Source organism: Caretta caretta, chromosome 2 (genome assembly GCF_965140235.1).
Source record: "Caretta caretta isolate rCarCar2 chromosome 2, rCarCar1.hap1, whole genome shotgun sequence".
Lineage (NCBI taxonomy): Eukaryota > Metazoa > Chordata > Testudines > Cheloniidae > Caretta > Caretta caretta.
In genome coordinates, this window is record NC_134207.1 from 239,959,453 (window position 1) to 239,976,773 (window position 17,321).

Genomic DNA, 17,321 nt, shown 5'->3' on the forward strand with positions numbered 1-17,321 from the left:
CAGTAGCTCCGATGGAGCCAAACAGCAGAGATCTAAATTCTAATAAATAAATGAAGTTTAGCAATTATTGCCAGCAATCATGTCAAGCAGGCCATAGGAAACTGTAGCAATGCAGCTGGAGAAGGGCAAGATTCTGCAAGCCAGAGAAGTCAATGGAACTCATCCAGCTCATCCAGATTATTTATGGCATGCTGACGAAGCAACAACCTTCCATACAAGGAACAGCTTCTAAGTTGAACAGTGAAGCTGAAACAGTTTTAGAAAGGAAGAAAACAAACAAACAAACAAACAAAAAAAAAAACCCAGAATACCAAAAAGTACAGCTACAAAAACAATGACATTCATTTCAATAATTTTAAAAATCATTTATGTGCAAAAACAGATGTTAGCTTGTCAAACTTTGAGGTAAACAGCAAACTGTACTCATGACAACCACTTTGTTTAGCAGTAAATTTGCTCTATTTAATGGTGCTGTAAACAGGCTTCCACATGTTGCTTCCAAATATTATCATATTGAGTACAAATTCAAGCAGAAGCACATGGAAAGTAAAGTATATATCTGTAATTAATACTGAACTATTTTCAAATACCCAAAACTTTGTATTTCCTTGCACAGGCTATCATAATCATAAAACCCTGAAATGTATAAAATATGTATCAACCTTTTTGTTTTAGTGTCTGATTATAAGCACTCCAGAGGACACTGAGAAGTAGCTTAGAACCATGGTCTGATCTGCCTTTAAACCTATGAAATATGAGGACCTTTTATGCCTCTCTGGCTCTTTTACCCAGTGTCAAGGGGCTGAAGAGGGAGTGAGGATCTCATGGCTCGTGAAAGAATTCTAATTCTTACTTTAAAAGAAAAATCACCACAGATGCATATTATATACAAAGAAAATAAAAATTAGTGTTTGTTCTTGTTTGAACAAAATAAAAGGGTAAATGTGTGTGCCTGCCCTCCCATTTTGCTGGCTCTGTTGCAGCAGCATTTTGTCAAATATTTTCTTAGGGTTTTTCCAAGAACTGCTCTGACATCACTGATGCTACTCCTCAACACAAGAAAGAACAATAAAGCTGAGTCTATGTAAGCTCCTTTAAAAATACATTGGAAGGAAAGGGGAATTCTTTGTGGGGAAGGGGGGAATTAATATTTGCAACAAAAAACATGAGCAGAACAGAAATGAAGATTTTTTTATTTGCAAGGTTTTGGCTAGATCTTAAAACAAAGGGGGGACAAAAAAATTAAAACAAATGTCCTTTTAAATATGACATGGTTGTAACAACTTTAAAATATTATTTAATGAAAACAAAACGTGAGTTTTACACAATTTCCTTTGATGTGTTTTAACTACATAACTAGAGGGATTATTCTTATATTCTAGAATTTAGTCTCAAAGACACCACTCTAAGCAGTTTGAATTTGACAATTAGCAAAGGCTAATTCAGAAGTGTGCTTCTCAATGAAAACATGCTAATTCAAGAGAGAATACTTCTTAGGCCACGTCTACGCTACCCACCAGATCGGCGGGTAGTGATCGATCCCCGATCACTCTGCTGTCGACTCCGGAACTCCACCAGGGCGAGAGGCGGAAGCGGAGTCGACGGGGGAGCGGCGACCGTCGATCTCACGCCACGAGGACACGAAGTAAGTGATTATAAGTCGATCTAAGATACGTCGACTTCAGCTACGCTATTCTCATAGCTGAAGTTGAATATCTCAGATCGACACCCCACCCCAGTGTAGACCAGACTTCCTTAGTGTAAATACACTGTACTTAATGAAATATACTCCTTGTTTGAAAAGAAACATTTAACTTTAAAAAGTATTCCTTTCTAAATGTTCTTCACATGCTTACTTCACCTATTCAGTAAGAGTACATGTGAAAGGTACAATATGAATACACATGTTAGCATCAGAGTATGAACAGTTTTTATATCTCCAGGCAGTAGAGATTTACGGGTCATCAAAAGAACCCACCAGAACATAAAATAAAGTATTTCAGAACTAGTTTGGCATATGAAAATAGTATCTTTCTGATAAAAGTTAAAGTAATGAAACAACCAAGCATTTGAATCAATGGGAATTTGGAGGGAAATTGTCAAATTCTACAGGGATTTTTTCCCCTCCTCAAACAACTGCAGTTTCTGAGATTTTTCCTTTTTTTTTTCTATTTTATTTGGCTCCAGTCTCATACTTAAACACCGAACAGCATTATAGGATAAGGAATGTCATTCAAACGTTATCGTCTTATCAAACTTTTACTGATGTTACAGAAAAATCATGTAATATCTTCCAGGATCCCACTATGAGAAACCAACATTTTTTAGGTCCTATCTTCCTATGTTCCCATAACCAGGCTAAAGTCTTGGACTTTTCAGAGTTTTAGCAAAGTCGTATGTGCCTACCGCAGACTTTCTATGGATAATTCTTCCATCACTGCACTACCACAGGTACAGCTCGACAGATGGTAGAAATGGAGGAAGCAATAGGGTAAAAGGAGCACAAGCATTTTGATCATTGTGTCATCTTACGTCCTTCGAGCACTGTTAGACAACATAGCAGTGAGTACCTAAGCCATCTACATTAGTGTCCCCAAAAGAGTCTAGGTGTAGACAAAGTTTTAGCTCATAGTAGCATAAACACAACTTTTAGGCTGTGTGTACATTGGCTGGCCAAACAATATGGGAACCCTATTTGGTCACAACAAACTTTAAACAAGGCTTAGAACCTTGATTGTTAGTGCAGAAGGAATCAAAGAGCCAGCAGTGTGAAGGTTATCTTTATAATCAGAATATCTTTTTTTTTTTTTAAGAAAACTTAAGTTCTGAAGACTTCTAAAGAAATCCATAGGAGCTCCTTGAAGTTCATTAATATTTTTTCTTGTGGCTTTCTATTGTCCCAGTGTACAACTGTGCTCCATATTTATAAGCATAAAAAAGCATGTACATTAAATCTTAACATGCACCCAGAGAACTGTATGCATATATACATTTCCCATAAAATCTGGAGGCACTGTTAAGATTGAAAATTATATTTTCAGTCTGGTTTGTCATTCTGTACAAGAAGAGCATTTGTGTGCCATTACTTTACAAAGGGCACACATTAATGTATCTGAGTACAGCATAATATAATATCAGTTCCTCCCTTTTTCCTCTTAATTTCAACCTCTTACATTCTGCATACTTGTTTCTGTGAAGGTCCTTGTGAATCAACCTTAGTATGGCATTATATAACAGGCTTGTGTGAGTCTCTGTGTATATATATATATATCTGAAAAGGCCTATGGTGAGAATTAACAGTTTTGTATTCAGCAAACAAACCTAAACTACACGTAAAACCACTGCAACTGATCACCAAAGAGAATGAGTGAATTAATTGTAAATTTTTGTGACATTGCAAATCAGACACAAATAAATCAGTAACCTTGGAAATGGAATACTTCTCGAGCTGAATTTTGCCAATGCTTCATTTTTCAGCATTATTAGAAAGTTCAATAACTCCCTGTTTGGAGAATGAATTAAAAATAGTCCAAAGAAGAGAGGGGTCTTCACAGTTATGATGATTCTGCCAATGACTGAAAAGCTCCTCTTTTCTTCTAAATACCTGCTTACATAAAATACAGTTATAATCAGCTTTACACCAAATTTGAATTTTTTTATTTTGTGTGGCACAGCCAAAATTTTGCAACTCTTTTCCTGGTTCACTGTTACTTGATGGAATAAGCTCACTTTTAGTTAATATATCAAAATTATTTTGGTGAAGATATATTTTCCTTTTCAGTTTTGGAAAAGCATAAAACTCTTCCTCACAAGTGGCATGTTTGACTGGATTTCGTCTCTCTTTGTGCTGCTTCCAGAAATGAGCTGCATGTTTGATTAGTTCTTCCTGAGCGCCCTTGCCTCCCTGTAGAATTCCTTCTTTTATTCTTCCTTGGAGCTCCTCTCCATGAAAACACAACAAATGAAACTTCATCTCAGCAAAAGACTGTGCAGTAAACTGGCATCTGCCACAATTGATCTGCATTTTGACTTCTCCTTGACTCTGAAATAAATCTTCAAAATTGCATTTATTTCCCCTAAAATAGGAAGAAAAAAAAGGAATATGTACGCTACTTCAATACTAGCCGTGTTTGGAATTAGAATGGAAATTTCTAATCTTCTAAATTTTAAGAAGTGGAAAAGGAGGAGGAATTTATGAAACATTATATTTACTTTATTAAAACCATGCATTTTTACTGCAATTAATAAAATATCTGAGTTATAAGGACTGAGAAGAAAAATAACGTGATAAAATAGTAGGCAGTATGGGGTGAACAAAACAAATTATATGAAATTATACACAAATTGAAGCTGTCAGGAAAATTATTGTCTCCAAAATCAGGTTTTGTTAAACTTTTACCAACCCCTAGATGAATTTCAATGAAATGTTAAAACACAACGATAACCATATGTGGGCAACCCAAATATTGCAGCACTGTGCTAGTAAGATGGAAGTGAAAATTACTAGACATTGACTTTCAAAAGAGAAATTCATTAGTCTATTTTCATTTATTGACATGAGAAAAATCCAAGTTCTTTTTTAAAAGGCAGAAATAGGAAAAATAAAATGGAATATTAAAGTTTTTTCGATTTTAACAGTCTATTACTCCTGAAGGCATTCTGCACCAAAAAATTTAAAATTCTGCACCAAAAAAATTAAAATTCTGCACACAATATTGGTCAAATAAATGTGGAGGCTCCAGCATGGCATTGGGGAGAACAGGCCACTGGCTGCACAGAGGTGGGAGATCACTGTGCAGCTCCCCCCGCCCCGGGACACGAACTCAGCAGTGAGGCTGCACCCAACTCTAACACAGTGCAAGGTCCTGGCCTGCCCCAGAAACACCCCAGGGCTCTGCCTCTCTGTGTGGGCCAGCAGGCTCAGCAAGGCAGGATCCAAATGTGGAGGAGCTTAATGTGGGGGGATCCAGGTGTGGGTTGAGAGGGTTCTTTGTGGGGCAATTTGGGTTCGGGTGACTCAGTGGGGATCCGAGTGCAATCTGGATGCACATGGGCTTGTTGGGGGTTCTGGGTGCAACAGTAATGGGACTCTGCAGGGGGTCCAGATGTAGGTGGTTGAGGCTCAGTGGGGGGAGGGTCAGGTCGGTGTGTGGGGGGGTAGAGCTAGACAGGAGGGTCTGGGTGCTGGAGGCTCAGTAGGGGGTCCAGATGCTAGGGGAGTAGGGCTCAGTGGGCTGGGCATCCAGGTGTAGCTGGTTGGAGCTCCGTGGGGTGGGGATCCGGGTGCGGGTGGTTCGCCAGGGGTGGTCCATGTGCAGGGGGAATGGGGCTCGTCGGGCGGAAGGGGGTTCTGAGTCTGCGAGGGCAAGGCTTGGCAGGAGGGTCTGGGTATGAGGGGGTCTGGATGCCTGGGGGTTGGACGCATGGGGGAGCAGCTCCCTGTACAGGGATCCCTCCCCCTGCAGCTGAGGAGCAATGGGTGCAGAAAACAGGGGAGTTTGCAGAGCTTCCTGCAGCCACAGGACAAATCTGTGGGTGGCTCTGACCCGGCCCCGGATGCCATGCAAGGGAAGTCCCGTCCCCCACAGCTCAGCTGTGACTAGCAGCCGAGCCTGGTGCAGGGTAGGAGCCACCAGCCAGGTCTTCATCAGTTCCGCCTCCTGGCCCACAGTGATTTTCCTCTCTCCAGCTGCTCTGGGCACCTGAAACATACTGCTGGGGAGGCTTGCATGACCGCACTTGCAGCTTCCCTTTGCTTCCCTGTCAGAAAGTCATTTTTATGCAGGGAAACAAGAAATCTGCAGGGTACATAAATTCTGTGCATGCGCAGTGGCGCAGAATTGCCCCAGGTATAGTCTATGATACTGTTGATGATATAGGTAAAGATTTTAAAAATATATATAATTTATAACCAGACAGTAAATGCCCTTTTAATTTCTTTCTGTAACAGGATATCAAACATGAAAGATAAAGAAAACAGACGTACAGACAGACAACATCTCTTTGATTTGAATTAGGTTTCTGACAGGGCTCCACAGAATACTTTCCCATAGTAGCTAGAGAAATATGGGTTAGATGGAATTACTATATAGTGATACAAAACTGACAAAAAATTCAAACTAACAGGGTAATTATAAATGATTCATCATAAACTGAACAGTGAAAATTAATGAGGTATTGCAGTGTCCACTTGGGTCCAATACTATTAAAATTTTAATTAACATTTCAGAGGATAGAGAATTCACTGATCAAACTCACAATGGTATAAAGCAGAGAGGGGGTCAAATTAAAACACAGTATAGTATTGACACTGTAGAGAAACAAAATGAACTTAATAAACTACATTTTAATAAATACAAATTCATAGTAATACAAACTAGAAAGATAGCATTTATCCAACCATGGAAAGATTAGTTCACCACAAGATCATAAGGTAGGAGCAGGAGCATTTTCTATCTTCTATAATAGAGAGTAGAAAGCAGTAATCAAATGCATGAATATGGACTAGGTAGCAGTACTTTTGAGAAAGAACAGGGTAACAATACATAAGATGGTAAACAGAGTACAAGTAAACAATGCAACACCATTAGATGTCTTGAAATGTTGTGTTCAGTTTTGAATACCATTCTTTTTAAAAATACAAATGGGAAAGAATACAGATGAGAACAAGGCTAAAAAGTAAGACTAAATATTAGGAAATACTTTTTAACTGTAAGAAGTCAGGGAATGAAAAAAAAAAAACCAGCTCCACTATTGGTTGCGGTATTACTTTAACAGGAAATATTCAAGACTAGACTAGGCACAATCTGTCAATGATAATTTAGGATTAATAAATCCTGATCGACTATAGGAGGAAAGGGATGGACTAGATGACTGACTAGAGAGGTCTAACAAAATTTGCAAGCTGCTCTGAATCTCAACTTGGAAGAAAAAGTTAATAAAAATAAAAAACTTTTATAGTAATATAAATCCATAAATAGCACTAAAACAATGAAATCATTTTCTTATTGACATTTAACTTGTATATACACTCACCTTTCTATTATTTCTTCCGCTCCTTTTATATTTATGTCTCTATTCTTTAAAGCATCTTGCAGCTGCTGTTCACTTGTGGAGGGCTCGGTGCTGATAACAACCCTGTGTACTTCCTTCAGATGGCCAAAGTATACTCTTGCATGGCCAAATACTTTGGCACAAAACTCACAACACACAAGTTTCTTGAGTCTACCTTCATTGTGATGAAGCTTCATGTGAGTGCTTAGGCTTCCTGAATGAACATATGCTTTATGGCAAATTCGACAACTATAAGGCCGTCTATTTGTGTGTGAGTTCATGTGGTCCTGAAGATGGTGTTTAAATTGAAAGTTGTGGTTACAGACATGGCACTTATGCCATGGCTTAGGTACAGTAGAAAATACATTTCTACACAGATCACTTTGCTTAGCAGAAGTGCCATCACTCTGCTTATAACTTAAATATTTATTTGGAAGTGGATCATTTAAGAAAATGTCTTGTTCTATGGAGTCAGGAGTATGAGTTTCTATTATAGCCACAGGAGAAGTCAGTGGAGCTAAAGCCTGCATAACAACTACAGGTTTTGGTCTGATACTACGGTATTTTGTCACTGACTCAGCCCTACAATCTTTTGATTCACGGGGATCAACTTTTATTCTCTCTTTACCCTCTCTAAATTTATTAATGATGCACTTTCTTCTTTTGGTCTGAAATGCCAATATATCATCTGGGGTTCTTCGTTTTCTGCCTCTTCTCTTAGAGGCTACACCATTCAATTTCTTTAGATTATCAACATCCAGTTTAGTGGCTGGACTGAAGGTATTTTCACAGGGGGCTTGTTTGGAGATTTGTGCAAAAGATATCGCTAGTAGTTTATCATAAACTCTGGTAGAAACATTAAAGGTTTTCACCAAAGGTGGTATTTTTTCACATTCAGGTCTTCGCCCAGGAGTAGATGCAGCCACAGTGTTAGAATTTTGTTTAGGTTTACAGAACATTGCATTTTTCATTCTTGAATATGGCAAGATAGGAATTTTTCCTTTTGGTGCGGAGTGATTCAATTGAACTTCATTGCCAAATATTGCCGGTGACAGGACAGTGACAGAATTTGCAGAATTCACCAGTTTTTCTTTAAGTTTCTCAGACAGTATGACTGAGCCTTTTGTGGCTTCAGTAGTTGATTTTATGGAATGTAGATTTATTTTCACAGGATTTCTTGCATTCATTGGCTTGGACAAAGATTCCTTAATGACAGATGGTCCCGAAATACTATCTTCAGCAGTTTCTGTTTTGTTTATTAAAGGAGATACAGATTCTATACAGTTGTTTTCACTGAGTAAAGTAGCAACTGTAATTTCAGTAGAACCATGATCAATTAAAATAACTTGTTCAGATGAATCTGTAGTAGAATGAGCTTCAGGAAGGTCTCCAGTTGAAGTAGTCATTGCTGGTGTCTGTGATGAAATTTGTGCCTTGGTAGGAATCTTGTTATGTGCACTTGAAGAAGAGGTTTGAATTGTTTTTTTGTCAATCAACAATTTATTTTTTACAGATTGATACCTAGGAATAGGTAGTTTGAGGTTTTCAGGAGGGGACACATTTGATTGTTGGATTCGTTGTGCTGCCGGTGAAGGGGTAATATGTGGCAAAGCTACAAGAGAAAAAGTTCCCTCACGACCAGCAACTTGCATTAGAGTATAGTTTTGTGTTGGCATTATAAGTGATTTAGAGCTTGCAGATGAAATAGGATTTGTTTGTTCAGGAAGAACAGGTGGAAGACAAGACACCCCTGATGTTATAACTTTGGGTACCATCTTTGGTGCAATTGTCCTAAACTGACTTTTATTCTGAAAACCATTTCCACTTCTTATTATCCCAGAAGAGGATTTCCGTTTATCTGAAATAATGAAATAAAACACACAAACATGTAATATAATGTATAACAACTTTTTTGTTTAAATTACTGTATCAAAAAGGAACTTGTTTAGGAGCGATTCCATTGCACAAAAACTTACTATGTTGAGCATGCCTTTCTACCTGTCATGCTATCTTGCAAGTCCTTTTTAACGCTTGTGGGTTTTTTAGATCTAGACAGAAGCTCATCTGATATTTCAAAAATTAATGCTACAAAATATGTAAACGTACCTTGGGATAAAATGTACTGCCAGCAAAACCTTATAATCACTCTTATTTCTGCCTGTGGAAATGATATGCACTTTGGCGGCATAGCACCAGAGTTCCATTTAAAGCTATGGTTGTAGTTCTATTCCCTTGTGGGACTCTTTTTTTAAAAGCTTTCCTCAGACTTTTGTAATGTTTTTACATGTTTTTACAATTCAATCACAGACATTTTAAAAGTGAGTCAACTCCTTTTTTAAAGTATTAATGGGGGAACAAAGAAAAACATGTTGATAAAGAATAAAGCTAATGAGCAACAGAAGAAAGTTAAAATATACAAAAGGCAATGGACATGGATCAGCAGAGGCACAAGCCTACCTTTCAGGTAGAATGTGGAAAGACATTAAACATGTGTTACACTGCACCATTGCCATTTTCACATTACAGCCTCATTGCCTATCAATAAACAAACCCATTCTCTGACACCTCAAATTAGCACAGCCTGAGGTTATTGCAGAAAAACTCCTCTCACTTTCTAGGAAGGAGATGAACCAATGTTGCTCTAGATTTCCTGCTTGCTGATTTCAATCACTTTGGTTTAAATCAATCCATCCTGTAACTTGAGATACCTCTCATCCAGAACACTAGATGCTCAGGTTCCAGAAATACAATCTGGTCAGGTCCATCACCTGTACGGTCCTAGGCCTTCAAGTAATATTGGGAAAAGAGCAAGGTGTGGTATTAGGAAAATTCAGTCTTAAACAGAGGGCTGTCAAACAGACAATGTAAAAAATAAAGGAATATTGAAGGCTACAAGACACACCAAAAATTTTCACAGTGAATTACCATGAAGTTGTTTAGTAGAGAAGTTTCTGTAATACGTACAGCATTACAACTGTACAAAGACTGAGTGTACCTTTTTTCTAATACTGCCAACTCTAACACTTTTATCCTTATATAGCATATACCAATTCATATTACAAGTTACATACATTATTTTTAAAAATACATTTTAATCTCACCCTAAAGGCCGTAATACAGAGGGGTTTTCACTAGAACCCACTGCTCTGCCAGAGTCCCTGGGCACAGAATCAAAGTAAAAAACCTATTCTTAGCTCTTAATACACAAGCTCTCAACTGTTAATATTATTGGTAGTATTCAGGCTTTTTGCTTCTTACACACAATTGTTGTTTTTAAGGTAAGATTTTATGTGGGTTTTGAGAAGTACAACATGACTATGTGGATTAATGTAATCATTAGCCCAGGCACATAATTCTGAGCTGTAGGCTAGATTCTGAATTTGAAAGTTCAAAATGCCTATATTATTTAATGACAGGAGATTAAAGGACGACTATATTTTTCTTTTAGGGGACAGAATCTGCTCTTATTTACTATGTTACTTTCACCATGTATGGATGTCAAAGAGTTTCTACACAACAGGCAGGTTTTTAGTTTATTACAGTATTCCACAGGAGGTGGTTTCCATTCTCCTTTCAATTTTGGCTTTCTCTGTGGTCTCCATCTTATTATCCCAAAGTCCCATTCAACAAAGTGAACATTCTGAGATGGATGACAATAGCTTTTTGTTTGAAGTGATGCTATAGCCTTTTTGATCCCAGGTTATTAGAGAGACAAGGTGGGCAAGGTGATATCTTTTATTGGACCAACTTCTGTTGGTGAAAGAGACAAGTTTTGAGCTTACACAGAACCCTACCAAATAAGTACTTTCTCTCTGACTAAAGAAGATGACATATCAGGGTCAATAATCCCAGTAACTCCTTGTGACAGACTGACAATATCCTGAACAAACCTTATTGAATTAAGTTAAACTTTACTAAATTAAGTTTAGCATCTTTGGAGCTCACTGTATTACAAATGCAAATATTTATGAACTATTGTGGGATTGCATGGAAGCTCTTTAGATTAAGGGGGTTTCTCTAGGAGGAGGGGATATATGCTAATATAATTCCTCTTTTTATCAACCCTTTGAAGACTCTCCCTAGGGAGAGAGAGAGACCCAGTGCACACTAATTATCTGCTTCCGGGAACTCCAGATCAGAGATCTTTGATGTTTATAGTAGGGTGGACTAAACTTGTCATTTGAGTGTGCCTGTTCTGAGCTGAAGCTCTGATGAACTTATAACCACAAGGAAGCCCCTAAGTTGGGGTGCTGAAAGAATGTTCTGGCCAGAGCCCACGTGATAGCTGGGAATACTCTGGTAAGCTTATTAGGATGTGTGTACGTTTTTTAATATGTTTTCTCTGTAATGCTTTTTACCTTAAGAATAAAGTAGGCTTGCTTAGAAAACTCCAAGAGGTAACTTACAACTGTAGGAATCACTCTATTATCAGTCTCTGAAGGGAAAGCAAGCAGGTCTGTTTAGGCAGACTGCCTTTGTTGGGAAATACACAGTGAAGGCAGGGAATTGTGCAGCCTGGACACACCCTGGTCCGAAAGGAGTGAAATGTGGGTCTCCACCCAGAAAGGCAACGGCTGGAGATCTGGAAGCTGAGTTGGGTGCCCTTGCTGGATCACGGAGGGGAAATACAGGTGCAGTGGCCCTGAATACTCTAGGACCCAGGAGCCCAGAAATGTCAGGCACCACAAGAACTATTAATTTTGGGGTCTGAGGCACCTTTTTTGGAAACTGCTGCATTAGTGGGTATTTTTACATATTGTCCTTTTGTGAAACTCATGAATTTTCTTTATTGCAAACTTAGAAGACAGCAAAATGGTATTTATTGAAAGGAATTCTCTATACAATTCATCACTCTGAAGTGACAGTCTCATGAAGTTCTTAGCCAATCGAATAATAATTCATGAAATGGCCTTTAAAATAATGGATTTTTTAAATCAATTTTTCATATTATGCAGTATATTGTAACATTAAGCAATGATTTAGCTGAGTTTGAGACAGAGTTTCTATAAAAACACTTTTTTCAACTGGTCATAATTTTATCATAAATATTCCTTCCAAGCTGAACCATCCCATGTTTGGTCTCAGTATTGAGTGCTGACTTTTTTGCCAAGCTTACAATAGTCTAGTGAAGAAGTGTGGGTTGTAATTTCTTTGGTATTGTAATGGATCACACACTTCTATCGCCTCCCAGTGGGAATGCCTTTCAGTCCAGTTCCCCACCCAAGGATGGGTTTAGCTTCAGCTCAGATTTGCAATGTCTTTGCCCCTTTTGTTATCAGAGTGGGAGTGGGATTGGAACGACGCTTATGCCCCTCCTGCAGCAGGGCCAGTTGGTATGGGAGCCTGGGCCCTCTGATGCCAACAGACACTGATCGAAGACACTGCACCCTGGAGTTCCCTTGCAACCTTCCCTGGGTCACTTCCTATTATCTGTCCCTTCCCAGGGCTCCAAGTCCAAATCCCTTACCCAGGAGCCCTCAGGATGTGTCTGTCTTCCTCCCCAGCTTCCCCTTCAAAGCAGAGTTGCCCCCGTTTAAGCTTCCTCTCCAGGTCTGGAGGAGTAAGACTACCTGGGCCCAGTACTGTACCCCTTTGGGCCCAGTGTGGGATGTGCACAGATATGCAGAGGAGACTCAGCTTTATATTTCCCTCTCATCCAACAGCTAGTGTAATTAAGATTCTTATCTAATAATAGAGAGACTGGGGCATCAAAGCCTGTCTCAGGTAGACACAGCAGCACATGGGACAGCAGGGGGAGCTAAGGGTAGCCTGTTAGAGAAGAGATGTGACCCACTGCCAGTGGAGCTGCTGCTTCTCTATGGCTTCCTGCTCCCCTTCCCCCAATCATGGGCCATTCTACCTCTTCCAGGTAAAAGGGGGAACGCTGGATGCTCGGTCTCCTCCCTTGGCCACCTCCCCTTCTTCCTCCTTTTCCATTAGTGCTGGTGGTGGTGGTGGTGGCAACAGGAAGATGGAATGGCAAGGGGCTGGCCAGGAAGATATACAGGTGACACCAGTGGGAACTGTTCATAGGCAGTACTGTGGGTGGAGTTTGTGTGAATACCACCACTTATTATTTTTTGTAATTTAACCAAGGAGTACCTGAAACTTGCTATATTACGTATGGCAGAAAGCTGCAAGATGTCAAACACTGTTTAGTGATAAATGTTAATTTTTAATGGCAATAACTGTATTATGGGAGTATTATATAAGAGTAGGTATATGTAGATTGACAGGTAATGCAAAGAGTATAGCTCTCAATGTGTCAGGTGTGACAGTTTTTTTTAATTGCATTTAGTGATAAAGAAAGCATGGTAAGCACTGTGGCCACACAGAGAGGTTCCGAATGAGGGAGAAGTTCTGTGGAGAAAATAATACGTGATTGTGTAAAGGCTGTATCATAATGGAGATGCAGTAGGGAGCTGAATTAAATTGTATAAGCAGCCTTAATTCTAGCAATTTCTAACTTTCATGTGCTTGACTTTGCAATCTAAATAACATTTTTAACTTTTAAATATATTTGTATTAATAGTTGTGCCTGAAGGTCCTAATCAGGATTGGGGCCTCATTGTACTAAGCACTATAGAAACACAAGAAAATGCAGTCCTTGCATTGAATTGCTTATAGCTTTAAAAAAATGCCACATAACACACGTAGATTCAATACATAACAGAAAATGGATTCAAAACTGTGTGACAGTATGCATGTTGGAGGAAACTATATCAGGTAAAAAGAAAAGGAGGACTCGTGGCACCTTAGAGACTAACAAATTTATTTGAGCATAAGCTTTTGTGAGCTACAGCTCGCTTCATCGGATGCATGTAGCTCACGAAAGCTTATGCTCAAATAAAGTTGTTAGTCTCTAATGTGCCACAAGTCCTCCTTTTCTTTTTGCGGATACAGACTAACACGGCTGCTACTCTGAAACCTGTCATTATATCAGGTAAGGTGCTACAGGGAGTCAGTATTGGAAACCATCATGTTGACTATTCTCATGAAGGAATTAGAGGTAGGATTAAAATCAATACAGAATACACTTGATCCACACCAAAAGCAGAGGCACAGCAAACACACAGGAGGACAGAGTAAAGTGCTAAAGTGATCTGGAGAGATTAGCACAATGGATACATGAGATTAAATAAGATTTAATGCTTATAAACATAATATCCATCTACTTGGAAAAAAGATGCAAACCGATACTAATTGGAAACGAAGTCGTATAGATAGCAGGAAAAACAGAAGTAAGAAATTGCAAGGAATTGTCCTTGAAAAAATAAATCAACATTATATTTTATTCATATGAACTAAACAGACAGATATCTTGTATAAAATTAGGGAGGTGATAATGCTTCTATGGGTAGCTCTGTTACAAATTACCAATATCTAAAATACTGGGTGCTATTCTGGTCCTCAGAGTTTAAGGAGAATATTGAAAAGCTACAGAAAATACAGAGGAAAAACAAATATATAAGAGCTAGATATTATTATTATGTACATGTACAAAGATTAGAAGATAACATACAAGGAAAGAAATCAATTTATACAATATTTAAAAACCCAATGGGGACATGATTGCTGTATATAGACACACTAAAGGAAATAAGATGTGAAAAAAGAGATTATTCACAAAAAGGTAGTACAAGGAGGAAAGGTCTAAAATTAAAAAAAAAACTTTTAGACTATCAATTGGCATGTTTTTTGTGAAGTTGGAGAAACTAGGCATTGGGACAGTTTTCTCAGGGTTCAATCATAAGCTCTCTTCCATATCCACACAGAAGAGGAAGGGGATTTAGGACTGCCCTTGCTCTTCTGTATGGGCTATACAGGAGGAGGAGAAAAGAGATCACCACTGTCACTGGGCTGCTTAGGTTCCAGCTCATGCAAATGGGATTTCCCCCATGAAACAAGGAGGAAGCACCAGACCGTAATTCTCAGAGTAAATCTGATCCATGACGTGTTACCTCTTACTACATTCGTAATAGAACAATCCTGTCCTGTACCTACCTAGCTACTAGGTAGGACATGAGCGATAATAATGTAGGTCAACATCCAGGATCTGCATGACTCAAGGTGGTCTTTTCTGGCCCTACTATCTATGAATTTTACAGAAGAATATGAGTTTTCGATGTCTGCATGAAATCAAGAAGGCAAAAATACCTCTAAACCACCATAGTCTTAGAAGACATTACAGACTGAGAATAATCAACCCTTATTTCCTTGGTAACTGTTGTCCACTTCAATTAATCAATTAATTCTTTGGAAAATAGTGAACAACAAAAAAAATCCCATCTCACAGTAACTACCTAACTGAGTGTATGACTGGACCAATAACAGACAAACATGAAACAAGAGAACGATATTCTTGCTTCACATGAAGATTCAGACTTTAGATCAATAGGGCTTCATATAATTATTTTATTAAATGTGTCATGATATTCCAGTTTTTTGTTGACTTCAAAAGAACTAATCATTTCTAAAGGGAAATACAAATGGTTGAAATATAGAAGAAAACTGTTATAACTGAGAGTCGATATTACATGTGTGTCAACACTAGCCAACTATTACATTTTACCAAATCTCCATACCCACTGTGAATACTGTCTTTCCAGCATAAGTTTCTTGTGTTTGATGACACAGCATAGTTTGTTGGACACAATGTTTCTCTTCAGGATTAGCATGCAAAAAACCACCATCTGCAAAAGTTCTTCAGTCACTTATAAACAGGTCCCAAGACAAGAAATACATTAAAGAGACAATATACAGCTTTATCTTCCAGTTAATGCATTAAAAAAGATACAGCTTTCTCCTCTTTGTCATTCTACCTCCACTCAAATAGCACTTTAAAAATTTATATATTAAATGCTAAAGACAAGGTGATAGTTTAATAAGTGACTAACGCTGGTTAATGTGATAGACAGGATGATTTAGTTTCAGTGTTATGGCATGCAGTCAACAATACCAAAACAAAAAAAAGCTCAAAGAAAATTGAAGTTCCAACAGCTCTTAAATACAGAGGGCTTGAAGGCAGTGCTGATTTACACTTCACACAAGCCCACTGACATCAGTGGGACTGCACAAGCTAAGTAAATTTAGCACAGAACATCTTGAAAACTGATTCTGATGCACACTATTACAGGTGAGGCTGATAGCAGTACCTATTAAGGTTGCCCAACAATGACCATTATAAAACCCTGTTTCCATACTTTAATTGTTTGGACGGAAGTTTTTCATGCTAGCTGTTTGACTCATACAGAATTTTTTTGGACATTTTCAGTTGAAATGGTTCAACTTTTTTCAAGAATGAGACTACAGGGAAAATATGTTGTTTTGTCCATGTAAAAACTCCTGGCAACCTTGTCTTTTAAAAAGCTGTATAAGACCCCATGTTCTGCAGCAGAGACTTGAAATTTGCAGTGAGGATGAGAGGCTGTTTGTACATGCTCAGTAGACTTCTTAGATTTTCAGTAGCTAAATTTCCTGGAGAATCCATCTGCACTGGGCATTCTTCAGCAAATGGCTAAGCATGACTTGCCCTGCAATTGCACCTGTATGCTGTGAACCATGCCAGGTCCAGGCAACTGAACAGACAGCAAGGAGACTCTCTCTCTCCTGTGCAGAGATCCAAATGCAGATGGGACAAGAGCCAGACCTGCAGGAAGAGTCCACTGGGACAGGGACCTAGGGGAGGGGAGGGTTGGGAAGAAATCATGACTGGAAGCTGGTTAGGATGGTGAGAGGGAAAATGAAACAAGTAGTTTGGGTGGACAAAGACTGCTATGGGAAGCCACTGTGGGGACTGGGACTGGCTGAGCAAAGAGATTACGAGCCAGGAATGGGGCTGGGATTGAAAAAAAGTTGGGTGGACAGAAAAAAAGAAGGGAGACCGATCTGATCGGGACTCAGGGTGAATAACTGGAATTAGCTAGGCAAAAAGGGTCGAGGAGCCAGGGGTGGAGACACTAAGATTTGACAAAAAGACTAAGACATAGATTGGGATTAGGAGCCAGTGGGGCAACTGGATGCCAGTGAGTGGGCGAGAGACAGATCGGGTGATGAGTCATGATGTGGGAGAGGCAACTGGGATTGACTGGGCAAGGAGACTGGGGACAAAGATCTGGGGAAAAACTAGGAATGCCTTAGCTAGGAGACTAAGACTGGACGTAAAGAGAGGTGAGACTAAGACTGACATGAAACACCTAAAGAGTGGAGATTGGGACTGGGTAGGCAAGGAGATGGACTAGGACAAGGTGTGGGAAAGAAACATGACT

At 38.9% G+C, this 17,321-nt stretch overlaps 1 protein-coding gene across 4 annotated transcripts in view; it reads right to left on the reverse strand.

The window, feature by feature from the left end:
• Positions 1 to 350: 350 nt before the first annotated feature.
• Positions 351 to 17,321, reverse strand: part of ZNF438 (zinc finger protein 438) — a 99,649-nt gene continuing 82,678 nt past the window's right edge. For 3 of the 4 annotated variants that reach the window (XM_048837753.2, XM_048837748.2, XM_048837750.2), the window contains 2 exons: positions 7,036 to 8,911; positions 351 to 4,076 (listed from right to left, as the gene is read on the reverse strand). In XM_048837753.2, the coding sequence (XP_048693710.1) occupies positions 3,467 to 4,076; positions 7,036 to 8,911 (2,486 nt within the window). In that variant the 3' untranslated portion in view covers positions 351 to 3,466. Of the gene's footprint in view, positions 4,077 to 7,035; positions 8,912 to 9,761; positions 10,392 to 17,321 lie in introns of those variants that run through there. The other variant, XM_048837754.2, reaches the window with a different exon arrangement.